General features: G+C 54.1%; 5 protein-coding genes across 5 annotated transcripts; 4 read left to right on the top strand and 1 right to left on the bottom strand.

The window, feature by feature from the left end:
- Positions 1 to 42: 42 nt before the first annotated feature.
- Positions 43 to 960, top strand: UMAG_02942 (putative 3`-phosphoadenylylsulfate reductase; the record flags this gene model as incomplete). The annotated part of the gene is made up of 1 exon (XM_011391048.1): positions 43 to 960. The coding sequence occupies one exon, from the start codon at positions 43 to 45 to the stop codon at positions 958 to 960; it is 918 nt and encodes a 305-aa protein (XP_011389350.1).
- A 683-nt stretch (positions 961 to 1,643) lies between these two features.
- UMAG_10328 (uncharacterized protein) lies at positions 1,644 to 2,006 on the top strand (the record flags this gene model as incomplete). Its single annotated transcript, XM_011391183.1, has 1 exon — positions 1,644 to 2,006. The coding sequence occupies one exon, from the start codon at positions 1,644 to 1,646 to the stop codon at positions 2,004 to 2,006; it is 363 nt and encodes a 120-aa protein (XP_011389485.1).
- A 1,380-nt stretch (positions 2,007 to 3,386) lies between these two features.
- Positions 3,387 to 5,630, top strand: UMAG_10329 (uncharacterized protein; the record flags this gene model as incomplete). The annotated part of the gene is made up of 1 exon (XM_011391184.1): positions 3,387 to 5,630. The coding sequence occupies one exon, from the start codon at positions 3,387 to 3,389 to the stop codon at positions 5,628 to 5,630; it is 2,244 nt and encodes a 747-aa protein (XP_011389486.1).
- Positions 5,631 to 6,153: 523 nt separating this feature from the next.
- On the top strand, positions 6,154 to 8,451 carry UMAG_02944 (uncharacterized protein; the record flags this gene model as incomplete). Its single annotated transcript, XM_011391049.1, has 1 exon — positions 6,154 to 8,451. One exon carries the CDS (start codon positions 6,154 to 6,156, stop codon positions 8,449 to 8,451), a length of 2,298 nt encoding a protein of 765 aa, XP_011389351.1.
- Positions 8,452 to 8,833: 382 nt separating this feature from the next.
- UMAG_02945 (uncharacterized protein) lies at positions 8,834 to 12,547 on the bottom strand (the record flags this gene model as incomplete). The annotated part of the gene is made up of 1 exon (XM_011391050.1): positions 8,834 to 12,547. The coding sequence occupies one exon, from the start codon at positions 12,545 to 12,547 to the stop codon at positions 8,834 to 8,836; it is 3,714 nt and encodes a 1,237-aa protein (XP_011389352.1).
- Between the last annotated feature and the right edge of the window lie 1,003 nt (positions 12,548 to 13,550).

Raw genomic sequence — 13,550 nt, forward strand, 5'->3', positions numbered from 1 at the left:
CAAGCATCTCTCTGTAACCACATCTTATACACCTTGACCATCATGACTGCCCCCAACCAGATCGCCCAGTCTTCAAAACAGGCCGAAGAGGAGGCTCAGATCCGCCACGTCATCCGAAATCTCGAAGCCATCAACCGTAAGCTCGGTGAAGCTGACCCAACCGAAATCATCGAATGGGCCATCGACAACCTTCCCAGTCTCTACCAGACCACCGCTTTCGGTATCACCGGCTGCATCACCGTCGACATGATTTCGCGCATCAGCGAGCAGCGTGCCGCCAAGGCTGGCCTTCCCGCCAAACACCTCGTCCCACTCATCTTTGTCGACACGCTCTATCACTTTCCCCAGACGCTCGACCTGGCCCACAAGGCAGCCAAGCACTACAACGCTCCTATGCACATCTACTACCCACCGGGCACCAACACGGTGCGCGAGTTTGAGGAAAAGTGGGGCCCACAATTGTGGGAGAAGGACGAGGATACGTACGACTACTTGGTCAAGGTGGAACCTGCACGACGATCATACGAAGAGCTTGGCGTTCGCGCCGTATTCACCGGTCGACGTCGATCGCAAGGTGCCGATCGCGCCTCGTTGAAAGCGGTCGAAGTGGACGAGACCGGGTTGGTCAAGGTGAATGCGCTGATGAACTGGTCCTTTGGTCAGGTTGATGCGTACGCCAAAGCCAATGCTGTTCCGTACAACGAGCTTCTCGATTTGGGTTACAAGTCGATCGGCGACTGGCACTCGACTGCACTTCCCGGTACCGGAGATGCGGGCGAGCGTGCCGGCAGGTGGAAGGACAAGGCTGGCAAGACCGAGTGCGGTTTGCACAAGGACTACTTCAAGATGAAGAACCTCGCCGAGAAGAAGCTGCGTGAAGCAGAGCTGGCGCGCAAGGATGAGGCAAAAGACAAGGATGCTTCTCAAGCGCTCTCGTCTCCACCAGCAGCGACCGCATAGAAGGCCGTTTTGTATGGCTACCCACAATCATCTGTGCGCACTTGTTTGACGGACTCTTGTACTTGCACCCAATCTCCAATCGCACAGTCTGCACTCGCACCCCCTTGGCCCTACCATGTCGACCCCAAAAGGATCCGCGTTACCTGCATTTGCATCTCAAGTCGGAACCATATCGCAACGATAACTGCAATCTCTTCAAGACCCCTTTCGCTTCGCATGTATTCATATATATCCCACACACATTCACGTGTTTTCCAGCTACCAGAAATGCTAAGATCTGCATTGACATTACAAGAGCGTGACGAGATTGAATGGTCGCCTGTTGTGATCCGCCACTAACATGGCCACCTGAATGACACTCGTGACTGAATTTGCCAGTCGCTGAAAGATGTCGACCAGCAACGCCCGATCTTGCAAGATCGGAGGACGAATCTCGGACGTATCCGAGGAAGAGGAAGAAAAAGAAGAATTAACGATTCGGCCGGTTCGGTCTTCTCCGATAAAGAATGGAACTGTCGTGTGTCGTACATCTCGAATCGCAGCTAACGTTGGTTTAGATTGCAGACAAACCAGAGATGGCTTGTTCAATGTTGAATCGAATTGCATGACAGGTTGATAATCGAGACAATGGGCGTGAGTGGGCCGTAGATCTGATACAAGCTATCGATTATCGCATTGTCGAGATGGACAATCAATGGAGTGCTGTTCAATTTGCCGGCTCTCTATTATGGACCAGCTGGCAAACTCTCATCCCAAAGAAGCCTGTAAGTTGGCAACTCGAAAGCACACAGCCTTTGCCATTGAATTATCAAGTTTTCACCACGTTCCAAGAAGCTATTGCAAAACGGGGAGATGCTAGTGCAGCTGCTAGGATGGAGGAGTGCCAAAAACTTGAAGAGATTGCAAAGGCCACAGTAGAGGAAATGCATGGCGCGTGGCGAGAAGAAAGCACTCGTGACTGCGAAATTTATGCTGAGCCGTGCCAGCCAAGCCCTAGATCCAATCGTGAATACTCTCTTAGCAACGGTCGATACATCGTAAGTTAACGTTAAGTTATTTGAAGGCGGCATCCGTCTCGTGGAGGGTCGACACGCGAATGGCTCACTATCATGAATGATGACTTCTGACAGGCCGAGCTGTGAGTCCTGAAATTTTCGTGACTTGAGAGGGAAGATATCATCTTCGGAGATCGCCGTGACTTTGGCATAAGTTAAAACAAGGTTTTTACACTCGTGACTCTTACGCCTGCGGTTGGCTTCTCTCTTGGTCTCTGCACGTCTGTCCCCACACCTAAGCGTGTTTGTATTCTTATCGTTGTGCATTATGGGCCGCGACTGCAAAGAGCGTCTGTGATTGGCTTGCTCCAGCTAATGCGAGAGACAAGGAGTCTGCAAGCCCCACACCAACCGGTGCGGAGTGGTCTTGAAGCGCAAGACAGATATAAGCTCGACCGAATGTGGACCAGTCCGTTATGTTTTGCTCCTCACCCTTTCCGCACCCTAACCCTTCTCAGGAACACTTCCTTCTTCAGAGCAAGTCTCTGTCCTGCTTCGTCTCCGCACTCACGATTGAGTCTCCAAAGGCAATTACCCGTTCCTATCCGACAGACGGAGCTTTCTGCATACACAAAGGGCAACGTGTGACTCGCCCTATCGCTGACTCTCCTCCCCCACGCCACGCTTATCTTGACCATTCGTGATTGCAAAAAGTGGCGCGCGCTCAGCCTGCCTAACATTTAGGAACGTCGGAAAATTTCAGTGACGGAGTGCTGGACTAGATAAAGCGCCAAGCAGGCACGGCACATTCACGATTTTTGTCATCACAACACAGAAAGCAAGATTTTGAGTTAATTTGCAGTTCACGCGACTCACGACTGCACGGATCACAGTGATACGCACGCAAAGACCCGCGCCTCGTTTTGCCCTGACACAGCTGCCCAATCGAACCGATTGAGTGTCTTTTGCTCAACTCGTGACTGTGTGGCACTCATACTTGGACGCATCCTTGCTCTCGCTCTTAAATTACCCCTCTTGACACTCTTCTCGCGCCAGTCATTCGTTCGGAAGCACCGATTCCACGGATTCTGCACTCGTTAGCAGCTCAGCAGCTGATTCATCTGATCATAGTCACTCGCTGCACCGCACTGCAAGAGCTATCATGACCATCGCACGTCCTCATCTTTGCCCGCCCTTTGGGGGCAATGGACACGTAAGTATCGACACAGCAAATGCGAAGGCGACGTTCCTGGCACGTTCCACCTGGTTTCATTTGGTTCCAACGCTGACTGATTCGGAGCCTGCTTTCTTTCTTTTCTCTTCTACACCTCCCTTCATCGTGCATGACCGAACCTCTGTTTCGATGGTCCCCATCACACGCTGCGATAACAACCACAGCCAACTTCGGCATCGGAAAATTTCCGACCAGCCATGCCCGCGCCGCATCTGCTGCCCAAGAGAATCTTTGTCGGTGCCATCATCAGCTCAAGGTCAGCTACCGACCTGAGCATTATCGAGCGCGGTATCCTTGGTGTAGGATCCGGCGGTGTCATCCGCTTCTTGGAGGATCTTGACGTGCTCGAGCGCCAGCTCCCTCATGCTGCTACTCTGCTCAACCCAAGTACCAGAACTTCATCCACTGAGTCGTCAACGTCGACCTCGACTGCAACAAGCCACTCCACCGAAGATCGATCCTCTACCCCTGTCCCCATCCCTGGATCCTCCGCTTCCAGCCTTCCCACACTGCAAGATGCTCCGGAGCTCGAAATGCCTCCGCCTGTTGTGCCTTCACGTCATCCTACCACCAACGCACCCAGCACCGTCGATGAGGCTTCGCAACGAGAGCAACAACTCATCAAGCACGTCCTCGACAAGCACGGCTGGCGAAAGGGCCAGTACAAGCTCACGCGTCTTCCCCCTGGCAGCTTCCTCTGCTCTGGTTTCATCGACACACATACGCATGCCTGTCAGGTACCCAACATCGGTCTCGGTCAGCAGTACGAACTGCTCGACTGGCTCCAGCACGTCACCTTCCCACGCGAGAGGAGGTTCGAAGACGCCAGATACGCTCGAAAAACGTACGAATCAGTCGTGCAACGTCTCATCGACTCGGGTACCACCACTGCATGCTACTATGCCACCCTGCATCTCGAAGCCTCCAAGATTCTCGCTGAAATCTGCAATGAGCGAGGTCAGCGTGCCTTTGTCGGAAAGTGCCAGATGGACCGCAACTCACCTATCGACTACATCGAGAAGAATGCATCGCAGTCGATTGAAGATACCAAAGAGTTTGTTCGCTTCACAAGGAGCCTCAGGCCGTACGGACAGCCGCCCGACGTCTCTTCTCCGTCCATGAGCCCTGCCGATCTGCACAACACCTCGCCCGAGATGGACGCTAGCATCGCTCGCCTTAGCGCCACAATGGACGAGCTCATGTCGCCCACTGGCAGCAAGCCGCCTTCCGAGGCGGGCGGCAGCCCTTCTTCCCTCAAGTTTAACCCTGCGATCAAGTCGCTCTCCTCGACGTCCCGTACGAGCGTGCCTGTGGCAAGACAACCCAGCAGCAGCAGCATCCGCTCGGCCCGTGAGAGTGGCACTTCGACGCCATCCAGGCAGCGCGAGCGCGAGCTCAACAATGCGCTTGTTCAGCCCATCCTCACCCCACGCTTCGCCATCTCATGCACGGACGCCATGCTCACTGGCATTTCGGCGCTGCTTTCGCGCGACCCGACGCTGCGTGTCCAAACCCATCTCAGCGAGAACGAGGGTGAGATCACATTTACCAAGCAGCTCTTCCCCTTTGCCAAGAACTACACTTCTGTATACGACCACTACTCGCTCCTCGGTCCACGCACCATCTTGGCCCACGCGGTTCACCTAGATGCCGACGAGCTGGCCATCATTAAGAAGCGCAAGTGCGGTGTTTCCCATTGTCCCACGAGCAACCTCAATCTGCGTTCGGGAGCGTCTCGCGTAGGAGAGATGCTCAACATGGGTATCAAGGTTGGCTTGGGTACAGACGTTTCCGGTGGTTTCGGGCTGGGTATGCTTTCGGCTATCAGAGAAGCCAGCGTTGTCGCCAAGGTGTTGGCTTTCCAACGCGCACAGGCTGAGTCAAAGGCGAAAGAGGAGCAAGATGCCTTCACGGCCACAGCTCCGCCGACGAGCGAGCAAGTTGCCCGACAAGCGCAACAGCCGCTTAGCGGTACAGCTGCTATCGATGGCCGATACCCAGGTCCGCCTGTTGCCGGTCAGTACCAGCCTAGGAAGCCGCACTCAGTCACCACGTCCAGCCTCAGCCCCACCGAAGTTTCGCAGTCCGTCCAGGATCCCGCTTCGTCGCTCACCAACAAGGCCACGGTCGACTTTACCAAGGGACCGCTGAGCATCGCAACGCTCTTCTACCTTGCCACGCTCGGTGGAGCTGAAGTTTGTGCGATGGCTAGCAGGATCGGGTCGCTCGAGGTCGGCAAAGAATTCGATGCGCTGCTCGTCCAGACGACAAGTCACTGGGGCCCTTCCGGATACACGGGCAACCCGGGCTGCTTTGTCGAAGAGGATGATACGTTGCCTGATGTGTTTGAGAAGTGGATGTTCACTGGCGACGATAGGAACATCGGAACTGTCTTCGTCCGCGGCCGTGTGGTGGGAGGTGCCAAGCCGTTGCGCGATTAGTGTTGATAGCAAATCAAGTTTATATAACTTATTCGCAATTCTCATCTGGTATCTAGATTCGCGTGCACCTTTAGAAAAGACCAATATATATTTCTGCAAGTTATCGCACCTCTTTCGCGAGCCTAGACCAAGTTCTGAGTTCTGCAAAGGACGTATTCTTTTGCGACTCTTGAGAGTCGTGAGTGAAGCCTGAATCTGCGATGGAAAAGATCCATTTATGATTCTGAACCAAGTGCGCCAATCACGAATGCTAATCGCATAAGACTCGGACAGTCTTTACACGTTACACGTGTTCGTGCGTGGAGGCGTTGGACCACGGCGCTTTTCGGGAGATGAATTTCGCTGGACAGCTAGAAACCAAGCTCAGCCTCTCAAGATCTCTCTATTCGTGATTCTAACCCCAAACAACCTCCACGTTGGTCTTTTCGTGTTTGTCGCGTTTTTTGACCGCAAAGCTGTTGTCATCACCAACCATCTTCAATTCCAAGCATCCGAGGTGGGGTGGATTGCTTCTAAGCCCAAGATGGCGCCTCCAGCAAGAGCGACTGTCGAAGAGGTTGAGGATGTCGACGATCCGTATGCGCCATACCGTGTTGGTGAGCGTGGATCCCATCCTTCCCTCGCGACATCCTCCGGATCTAGGTCGACCGGTTCTACTTCTTCGACGGATTCGACCACTTCGGCAGCTTCATCTTCGAGCACTTGCACCTCCAATCCGTCCCGCCAAACATCGCGAAACACTCCATCTTCGTCTTTCGGTCAGAACAGCACTGCATACGATATTTACCAGCAGTCACCCTCCGCCGGCACCCAAGGTACCTTCCCGCGCGAAGGTGGTGACGAAGAACCTCTGCTAGGCGGTCGACCTTTCCGTGATGCGCACGACCCAACTGAATCTACTAGCAGCGACTTGACAAGCCGATCAACCGACAAAGAGTACCTCTATACCATCCTCAATGTCGCCACCGATGCCTCGGCTGATGCTATCAAGGACGCCTATCGCTCACTAGCGGTGTTGTTGCATCCGGACAAGCACAAAGATGCTTCGCGAAAGGGTGCAGCCGAATCTAGATTCCGAGAAGTACAACGCGCATATGAGATTCTCTCGGATCCTGAGAGGAGGACGATCTACGATTACTTCGGAGAGGAAGGGTTGAAATCAACTTGGTCAGTGGCGGTACGTGGTAGAAGTCCCAGGGAGATGCAGGAGGAGTTCGAGAGGGAGAGAAGGAGGAAGCAAGCAGCGGACGCCGAGGCGCTGGTTAAGAGCAAAGGTGATTTCACGGCGCACATCGATGCCAGTGCACTGTTCGCGCCCAGTAGTAGGCTCTCAAGACGACCTCCTCAACAACAGATGCCAGGGCAACCCAGGGCGGCAACGGCAACAAATAAGCAAGATTTACCAGTAGCACCGGGTGGAATGGTCGTCCCAACCGCACCTTTCCCACGCACAGTCACGTTTGCGGATCGTATCAGCAGAATAGGCTGCACTCAACTTATCGGTAAACACGGCTTCGAAACGCAAGTCACCAACCAAACATGCGCCACGTTTTCGGGACAGATGGTCTCTCGAAATGGTTTGGGAGGAGGCAATCTCGTCGGCACTCTCAAAACGCACTGGTCACCTCGTCTGTTCACCGAAATCACGCTCTCCTTCCTGCGCCCGCAAATTATCACAACGAAGGGTCAATTTACGGTGGATGCCAATTCCTTCTTCTCATGGCAAGCGACGATGCAGACGCTGATGATGCCTCCTACGTTCAACGTGACTTATGGGCAGAGACTGTCTTCCAAATCGACGCTGACTGGATTCACGAGCGTTCGAAGTGGTACATACAGCTTGTTGGGGTGGGGGGAGGATCTGCAAGGTGCGATGGTGAGAAGCGAGCCAGCGGCTGTCTCTGTCGGCCTGACAAAGCAGATCGATGAAGGCAAAGGGTGGACGGTCCAGACGAGCATCTCGCCCGTCGACCAAAACATCTCGGTAGACTATGCACTCAAAGTGCTCGGTGGAGTCAAACTTCGGACCGGTTTCAACCTCGGTACAGGATCCGGCATGAGCGCATTCAGCTCGGCCGAACGACGCTTGACGGAAAACGTACGCTTGTCGTTGGGTCTCAACTGCTCACTTCCGATGGGTGGGGTTACGCTACGCGTCAAGGTGAATCGATTGGGGCAGAAGATCATGCTGCCCATCCTGCTGTCGCCCGAATTCAGGTCGGATCTGGTGGTGCTGTTTACCGTGGTTCCTGCTGCAGCTTATACAGCGTTGCATTGGCGATATCTGGAACCGAGCAAGCAGAGGCGTTTGCGGAACCGACTAGGCGAGCTGCGAAGCGCTAATCGGGAGATGATACTGGAACGACGACAGGCGGCGCTGGAAGCGGTGGAAGTGCTGCGTGATCAAGCTGTGAAACGCGCACATCAGGAATTGGATCGTTCAGGTCTGGTCATACTGGAAGCCTGGTACGGACAAAAAGACTCTTTTCCCCGTCCGAGCATTACTACAGCGCAAGCAGAGCGTTTGTGGAACGATGTCAAGAACCAGTCGGCGCTTCCGTCCTCCGGTACAGGCGATGTTGATCTGACCACAGAAACGTACTGGGACGTCAAGATCCCGCTTCAAGCGCTCACCACCCGATCGCAGCTCATCGTTCCAGGTGCAAGGTCGAAAGCCAATCTGCTGGGTTTCCACGATCCAGTCTTGGGCGAAAAGAAGCATCTCTTGGTGAGGTACAGTTTTAGGGGCGCGCTCCACCAGGTGATCGTGGAGGATTTCACCGAGCTCGCGCTCCCCATGCGCATTCATCAGCTCGATTGAGAAGGCATCTGCACGTCAATCTCATGCCGTCACCGCTCTGTCTGGTAAATCGTGAATTGATCTTCTTGACCCCACAAACTAAGCTGATTGCCAGACGACAAGTTGACGTACTAAGCCTACTCTGAGCAAAGCCCCTCTGATAGATGCGGATACACGCTGACTTGATCTCAACACTCAGAGTGTCAGGCCGAGACTGAGGCTGTGTGATGTTTGAGTCACAACAGGCCGAATCGACGACGGCGCGTGAGCTGACGTTGGAACGCTGCGATATCGACGCCAGCGAGCATCACGAATCATGCATGCGCTCACCGCCAGCAGCTTGCACACGAAAACCCTATCAAACAGTCACGAGTGTGATGTTGGCATCACGCATTTGATTTCATCACGACATCGCCGAGAGCCACGCACTCAAGCCACTGCCACTATCAGCATCTTTGCCACCGTTCACTGGCGCATCGTTCTGCGTACGCTCTCTGCATTGTTGTGCACCATGCCATGCTTCACCCCCAGCCAAGTGGTCGGCGATCGCGCTTTGTAAAGTGGCCCACTTGGCACTGATGGTCGTGGATTTGGCGTTCTTCTCGCCAAGCATGTGCGATCGGAATCGGACCAGTTTCAACGCCATCATGTCCAAGACCTGCTTTGACGTGGTGCGAAGCTCGCCACTTGCGAGGAGCGAGGCTGCTGATGTGACAGTCGGTGCTGCGTTGCTAGTGTGCGACGTCGCGTTGGCCGCGGCGTGAGGAGGTTGAGGTGAGCAGGGTTCATCGTCGAACAAGTCTGCTTCGGCTGGACGTGCAGCAGCTGTCGTATCGGCGACCGTAGCTTTGGTACCTCGTGCGTTGGTATCCGCAGCTCTAGCAAGCGCCAGAAGGTCGTCGGCAACAGCGTCCGTCGTCGCACGCTGCGCCTCAGCCGCCATGATCAACCCAACCACCAACCCAACAATTCGAACCACGCCCTCGATCGCACTCTCCTCAATATCGCCTAGCTCCAACCTCTGAACAAACCTCAACGCCGAAGTAGGCTCGCTAGCAGGTGCAATGAAACACAGCCACGCAGCTAAGCCCTTTTGATCTCGACCGTTTCGTCCAACTTGGCCGCTCTTCAATGCACCAATGAGTCTATCCATTGCGTGCACAGACGGTTGCAGTGTCGTCAGCATCGAAAACAACTTGGATCTCGAATCTTGGTGACCCGCAGCCACACTTTGCAACCAAGACGCCCCAGTTTCGCTGAGCAAACGCGCTGTTACACCCGCTCCTTCCATCCTCGCCTTCAAAGAAGCTAGGTTGAAAGTCTCGCATCCCACAGCCAACTGTGGCGCTGCTGTAACATCCGCCTCGATCGTGCTTACGAATGCATCGAAAGCTTTGGCAATCAGCTGCCTGACACTGGATGGACACGCATCAGTATCTACCAGCAGTGCCAACACTTCCAAACACACGCTTTTGGATGTAGCATTCCTCGGTAGCCCATTGGCCAACGTTCCATCGCTGCTCGGTACATCCACCACCGACGCTTGCAATCCGGACTCAGACAAGAAATCCAGGATCGGCTGCAGTGGTGTTCGAGAGATCTCGGAGAGTAGCCAGACGAGTGCACCTGGAAGAGCGAACGAGAGCAGATCTTGGAGGAAGTAGCTCAGTCCTCCTCGCAGCGTTTCTAGGTCAATGATGCCGTGTTGGCACGCCGAAATGCTTTGCGAGAAAAGCAGAGGAGAGAGACGAAGTAGCGTTGTGGGCGGGGATGCGGAGATGAGGTCGTCCGAGATGCCTTCGTTGCCAAAGAGGGCGTGAATCCAACGTGAAACTAGGCCACGGTCTTCTTCGGACAGTACCGAAAGCGGATAGCTGACCGACGAGGTGGCAAGGTGTGTTGCTAGGAAGGGTGGCATAGATCTGTGCAGAGGAGCAGAAGAGTCGACCGTGTCCATGTCGTGATTCGAAACCGTATAGCGCGAGATGCGCGTAATTGGAGTCGAGTATCGATAACAAAGTAGTTGAACAAACAGCAAGATGTCGGACAGCGTCGAAGGCTCGTCGCTCGTCTGACCGAGATCTTGGTGATCCAAGATGCTTGCCAATGGATCGAGCATTTGGGCCGGATCAATATAGATCATGATTGTGTCCAGCATAGCGCCGCCCTCACAAGCATTCTCGGTCAACGCTTTGCACCATCTCGCGATACTCTCAAGGTCGTGCTGTTCCAACCAGCCCTGCACCTGCAAAACAAGCTGGCGTGCAAAGATGAAGTGAGTTCCCGGATCGGATGCCACGCGTTGCAACAGCTCCACTGGGTGGTCTGTAGGGATTCGTGTCTCGAAGAGAGTGTTCAGCGCGAGTCCTTCGAGCTGTGCATCCATGCGGAGCGACTGCGTCAAACTCTGTACCTCGGAAGCGAGCTTGTGCCCGTTGGCAAATTCGTCCGCGATCGCTTCCGGCCGTGCTAGCGAATGCTCGATGCAAGCTCGCAACAGCCACGCCCTGATGGGCTGCGACGGCGGTGTGCCCAAGCCTAGTACGTCGGACATCATGTTCGCATGAGCACCTGCTGCTTCTTCACCGTTGGTAGCAGCGACATTGCCGTGTGCATGTGATTGGTTCGTGGCACTCTCGCACACGTTGAGACGATCCGACATGACGAGCAGAGCAGCTCGAAGGGCGGCTTCAAGACGGACGTGCGGTGCCTCAAGCCTCTGTCCACGCAACGGCAACTCTTGGTTTCCATCGAGCCACTGTTCGAGCTGTAGCACGAGTTCGGGAATCATGCCGCACAGTGCGTTCCTCCAAATGGTAGCGTAGACTTCGGCGCCTTTGAATGCCGGGGGCATCTCGACAACGGCAGCACACGCATCGATGGCTGCGACAAGCAGTTCAAAGTAGAACGCGGTGAGCGACTTTTCCAGCGTTAAAGAGGGAGCAGCTGCACTTCGTCGAGCAAGAAAGAGTGTCTTGATCGCGTCCAGCTTGAAGTCCCAGGAAGTGTGATGATCCACAAGTAAATGCATGAGCAACGCCGTCTCGGGCTCAACGGCTGGCTTCTCAGATGCAGCTATCGTGGAAACGTCGAGAAAATGATCCCACGTCGCTCTCTGCTGTGCATCCTGTAATGTCTCGAGTTTCCTCTTTGTGGGACGTGTGGAGAGCTTGGATGTGTTCGCCTCTGCAAAGCTCTCGCTAATTTGGTCAATGACACCAATTTGGCTGGTCAGAGAGCGCAAGAGCGCGATCTCGTCCTTCCACGCTGGATTCATGGAGCGTAGCACTGCTTCGATTTCGGTGAGCGAGGTCGATGCCATGGACCTCAACTGCTGCAGTATAGCACCATCGGGCTTGAGCTTGTCATTCTTAGCCGTTTGGGCTGCGGACAAGATCTGTGTAACGTATGCGAGAAGACCTTGACCGACATTGATGAGGACCGTGATGGAGACACGTGGAGCGAGTAAGTTCTGTGGAGAAGCAATGGCCGGGTCGGCGGCAAGAGCGAGCAGGCGGAGATTGGCTACGACAAATCCCAGAGATGCAGGAGCGACCTTGATGTCGCTGGCCCCGGTATCGACATGGTCCACTGGAAAGCTTGGAGTCTGATCTTGCTCGTAGGTGGGATCTGCGAACAAGCGTTGCAGCAGAGCGAGAAAGGAAGGGCTGGAAACGCGAAAGGGAACGGGCGCCTGAAAGGTCATGAGAAGCCCCTGGCCGATGACGGAAGATATTATCTCGATAGCTGGAACGTTGGATGCTGCGGCTTGGACATTGGCAAGGAGATGAAGGGTGACAGTCATGACGTCGGTGATAGGGCCTTGATCTGGACTGACGCCAGATCGATTGGCGCTGCCGTATATGAGCGCCTGCAGATACTCGATTAGCAACGGGTCGATGAAGGATTGTGACAATAGATATTTGACGAGGCATTCGGCAGCATGCGAGCCCTCAAGTGACGGGATGACGTCAAACGTGCCGTCATCATCCTGTGCAGCTTCGATGCGACGCACCAACTGATGGAGAAGGGAGAGCCACTTGGGTTGAGCGAGACGTCGAGCTAGCGCCTCCAGGAGAAGCTTCTGTATGAGCTGCTGCGCTTCGCCTGTTGACATGGTGTATACGAGTCAGCGCTCAGGTGGTGTTGCACTTGGACGAGGATCATTCATGGATGTGCGTCATTCCCTCACACGGGAGATAGCATACGGTAGACAGCATCGAAGCACACTCACTTCTATGCTAATCAGAATCTTCATATTGAGTGTTGTTCCCAATCGTGAATACCCGGACCATCGGAACACGGCTTGACTCATGACGTGGCTCGTGACTTCGTGAGGCAAAAAAATAAATAATGTTGGAAAAAGAAGTTATAACAATTTATTGGTTTGCAAGATGGAGAAAAAAAAGACCCCCAATAAAAGCCAATCACGAATTCAAAAACAATCGTGAATGAAAAGCGTGCGTGGGGATCTTTGGAAATGTTCGTGGTTTGACCAAGAAGGCTAAATTGCCTTGGATGCACCCTCCTGGCGTTATCCCTCATCACGTATCGGATATCATCGTGCATGTGTATCGTGCATCGGGCATGCCAAACCAAACACGGGAAAGCTGTTCATGTCGGCCGAGAACCCTTGGAAATTGCCAATGGAGAGTCAGCAAAGACGGCGGTGGCGGAAGAGCATCCATTCACATTGGCTTGAGTTGAGCCGAAAAACATCGGCTGGCTCCGCACCGACGAAGAACAGAAAGCGACCGCGACGTTTCGATAAAAGTTTGTAAAAAGTACGCACACATCACTTATGACACGTGAACATCTCACTGCAAACCTCAAGCCTGGCCCGGCCACATTTCACGATTTTGCTGTTTTAGTTTTCGGATGTGTCGGGGGTGGAAACGCACACTCGCAACTACGCTCACTCAGTGCTGGTGCCCGTAAGTCGCTGTCACCATTCGTGATTCACGATTGTGACTCTGTGACTGTAGAGGGTGCAGCTCTGATTTCAGTCACGAGTCGGCCTACTTCGTGCCAGAATGCATACACGACACTCTTGAGTGCCGTATTGCCAGCCTTGCCCTTGGCCCAGCTCTTCATTTGTCACCACTCCTCCTCCCCCCATC

Source organism: Mycosarcoma maydis, chromosome 7 (genome assembly GCF_000328475.2).
Source record: "Mycosarcoma maydis chromosome 7, whole genome shotgun sequence".
Lineage (NCBI taxonomy): Eukaryota > Fungi > Basidiomycota > Ustilaginomycetes > Ustilaginales > Mycosarcoma > Mycosarcoma maydis.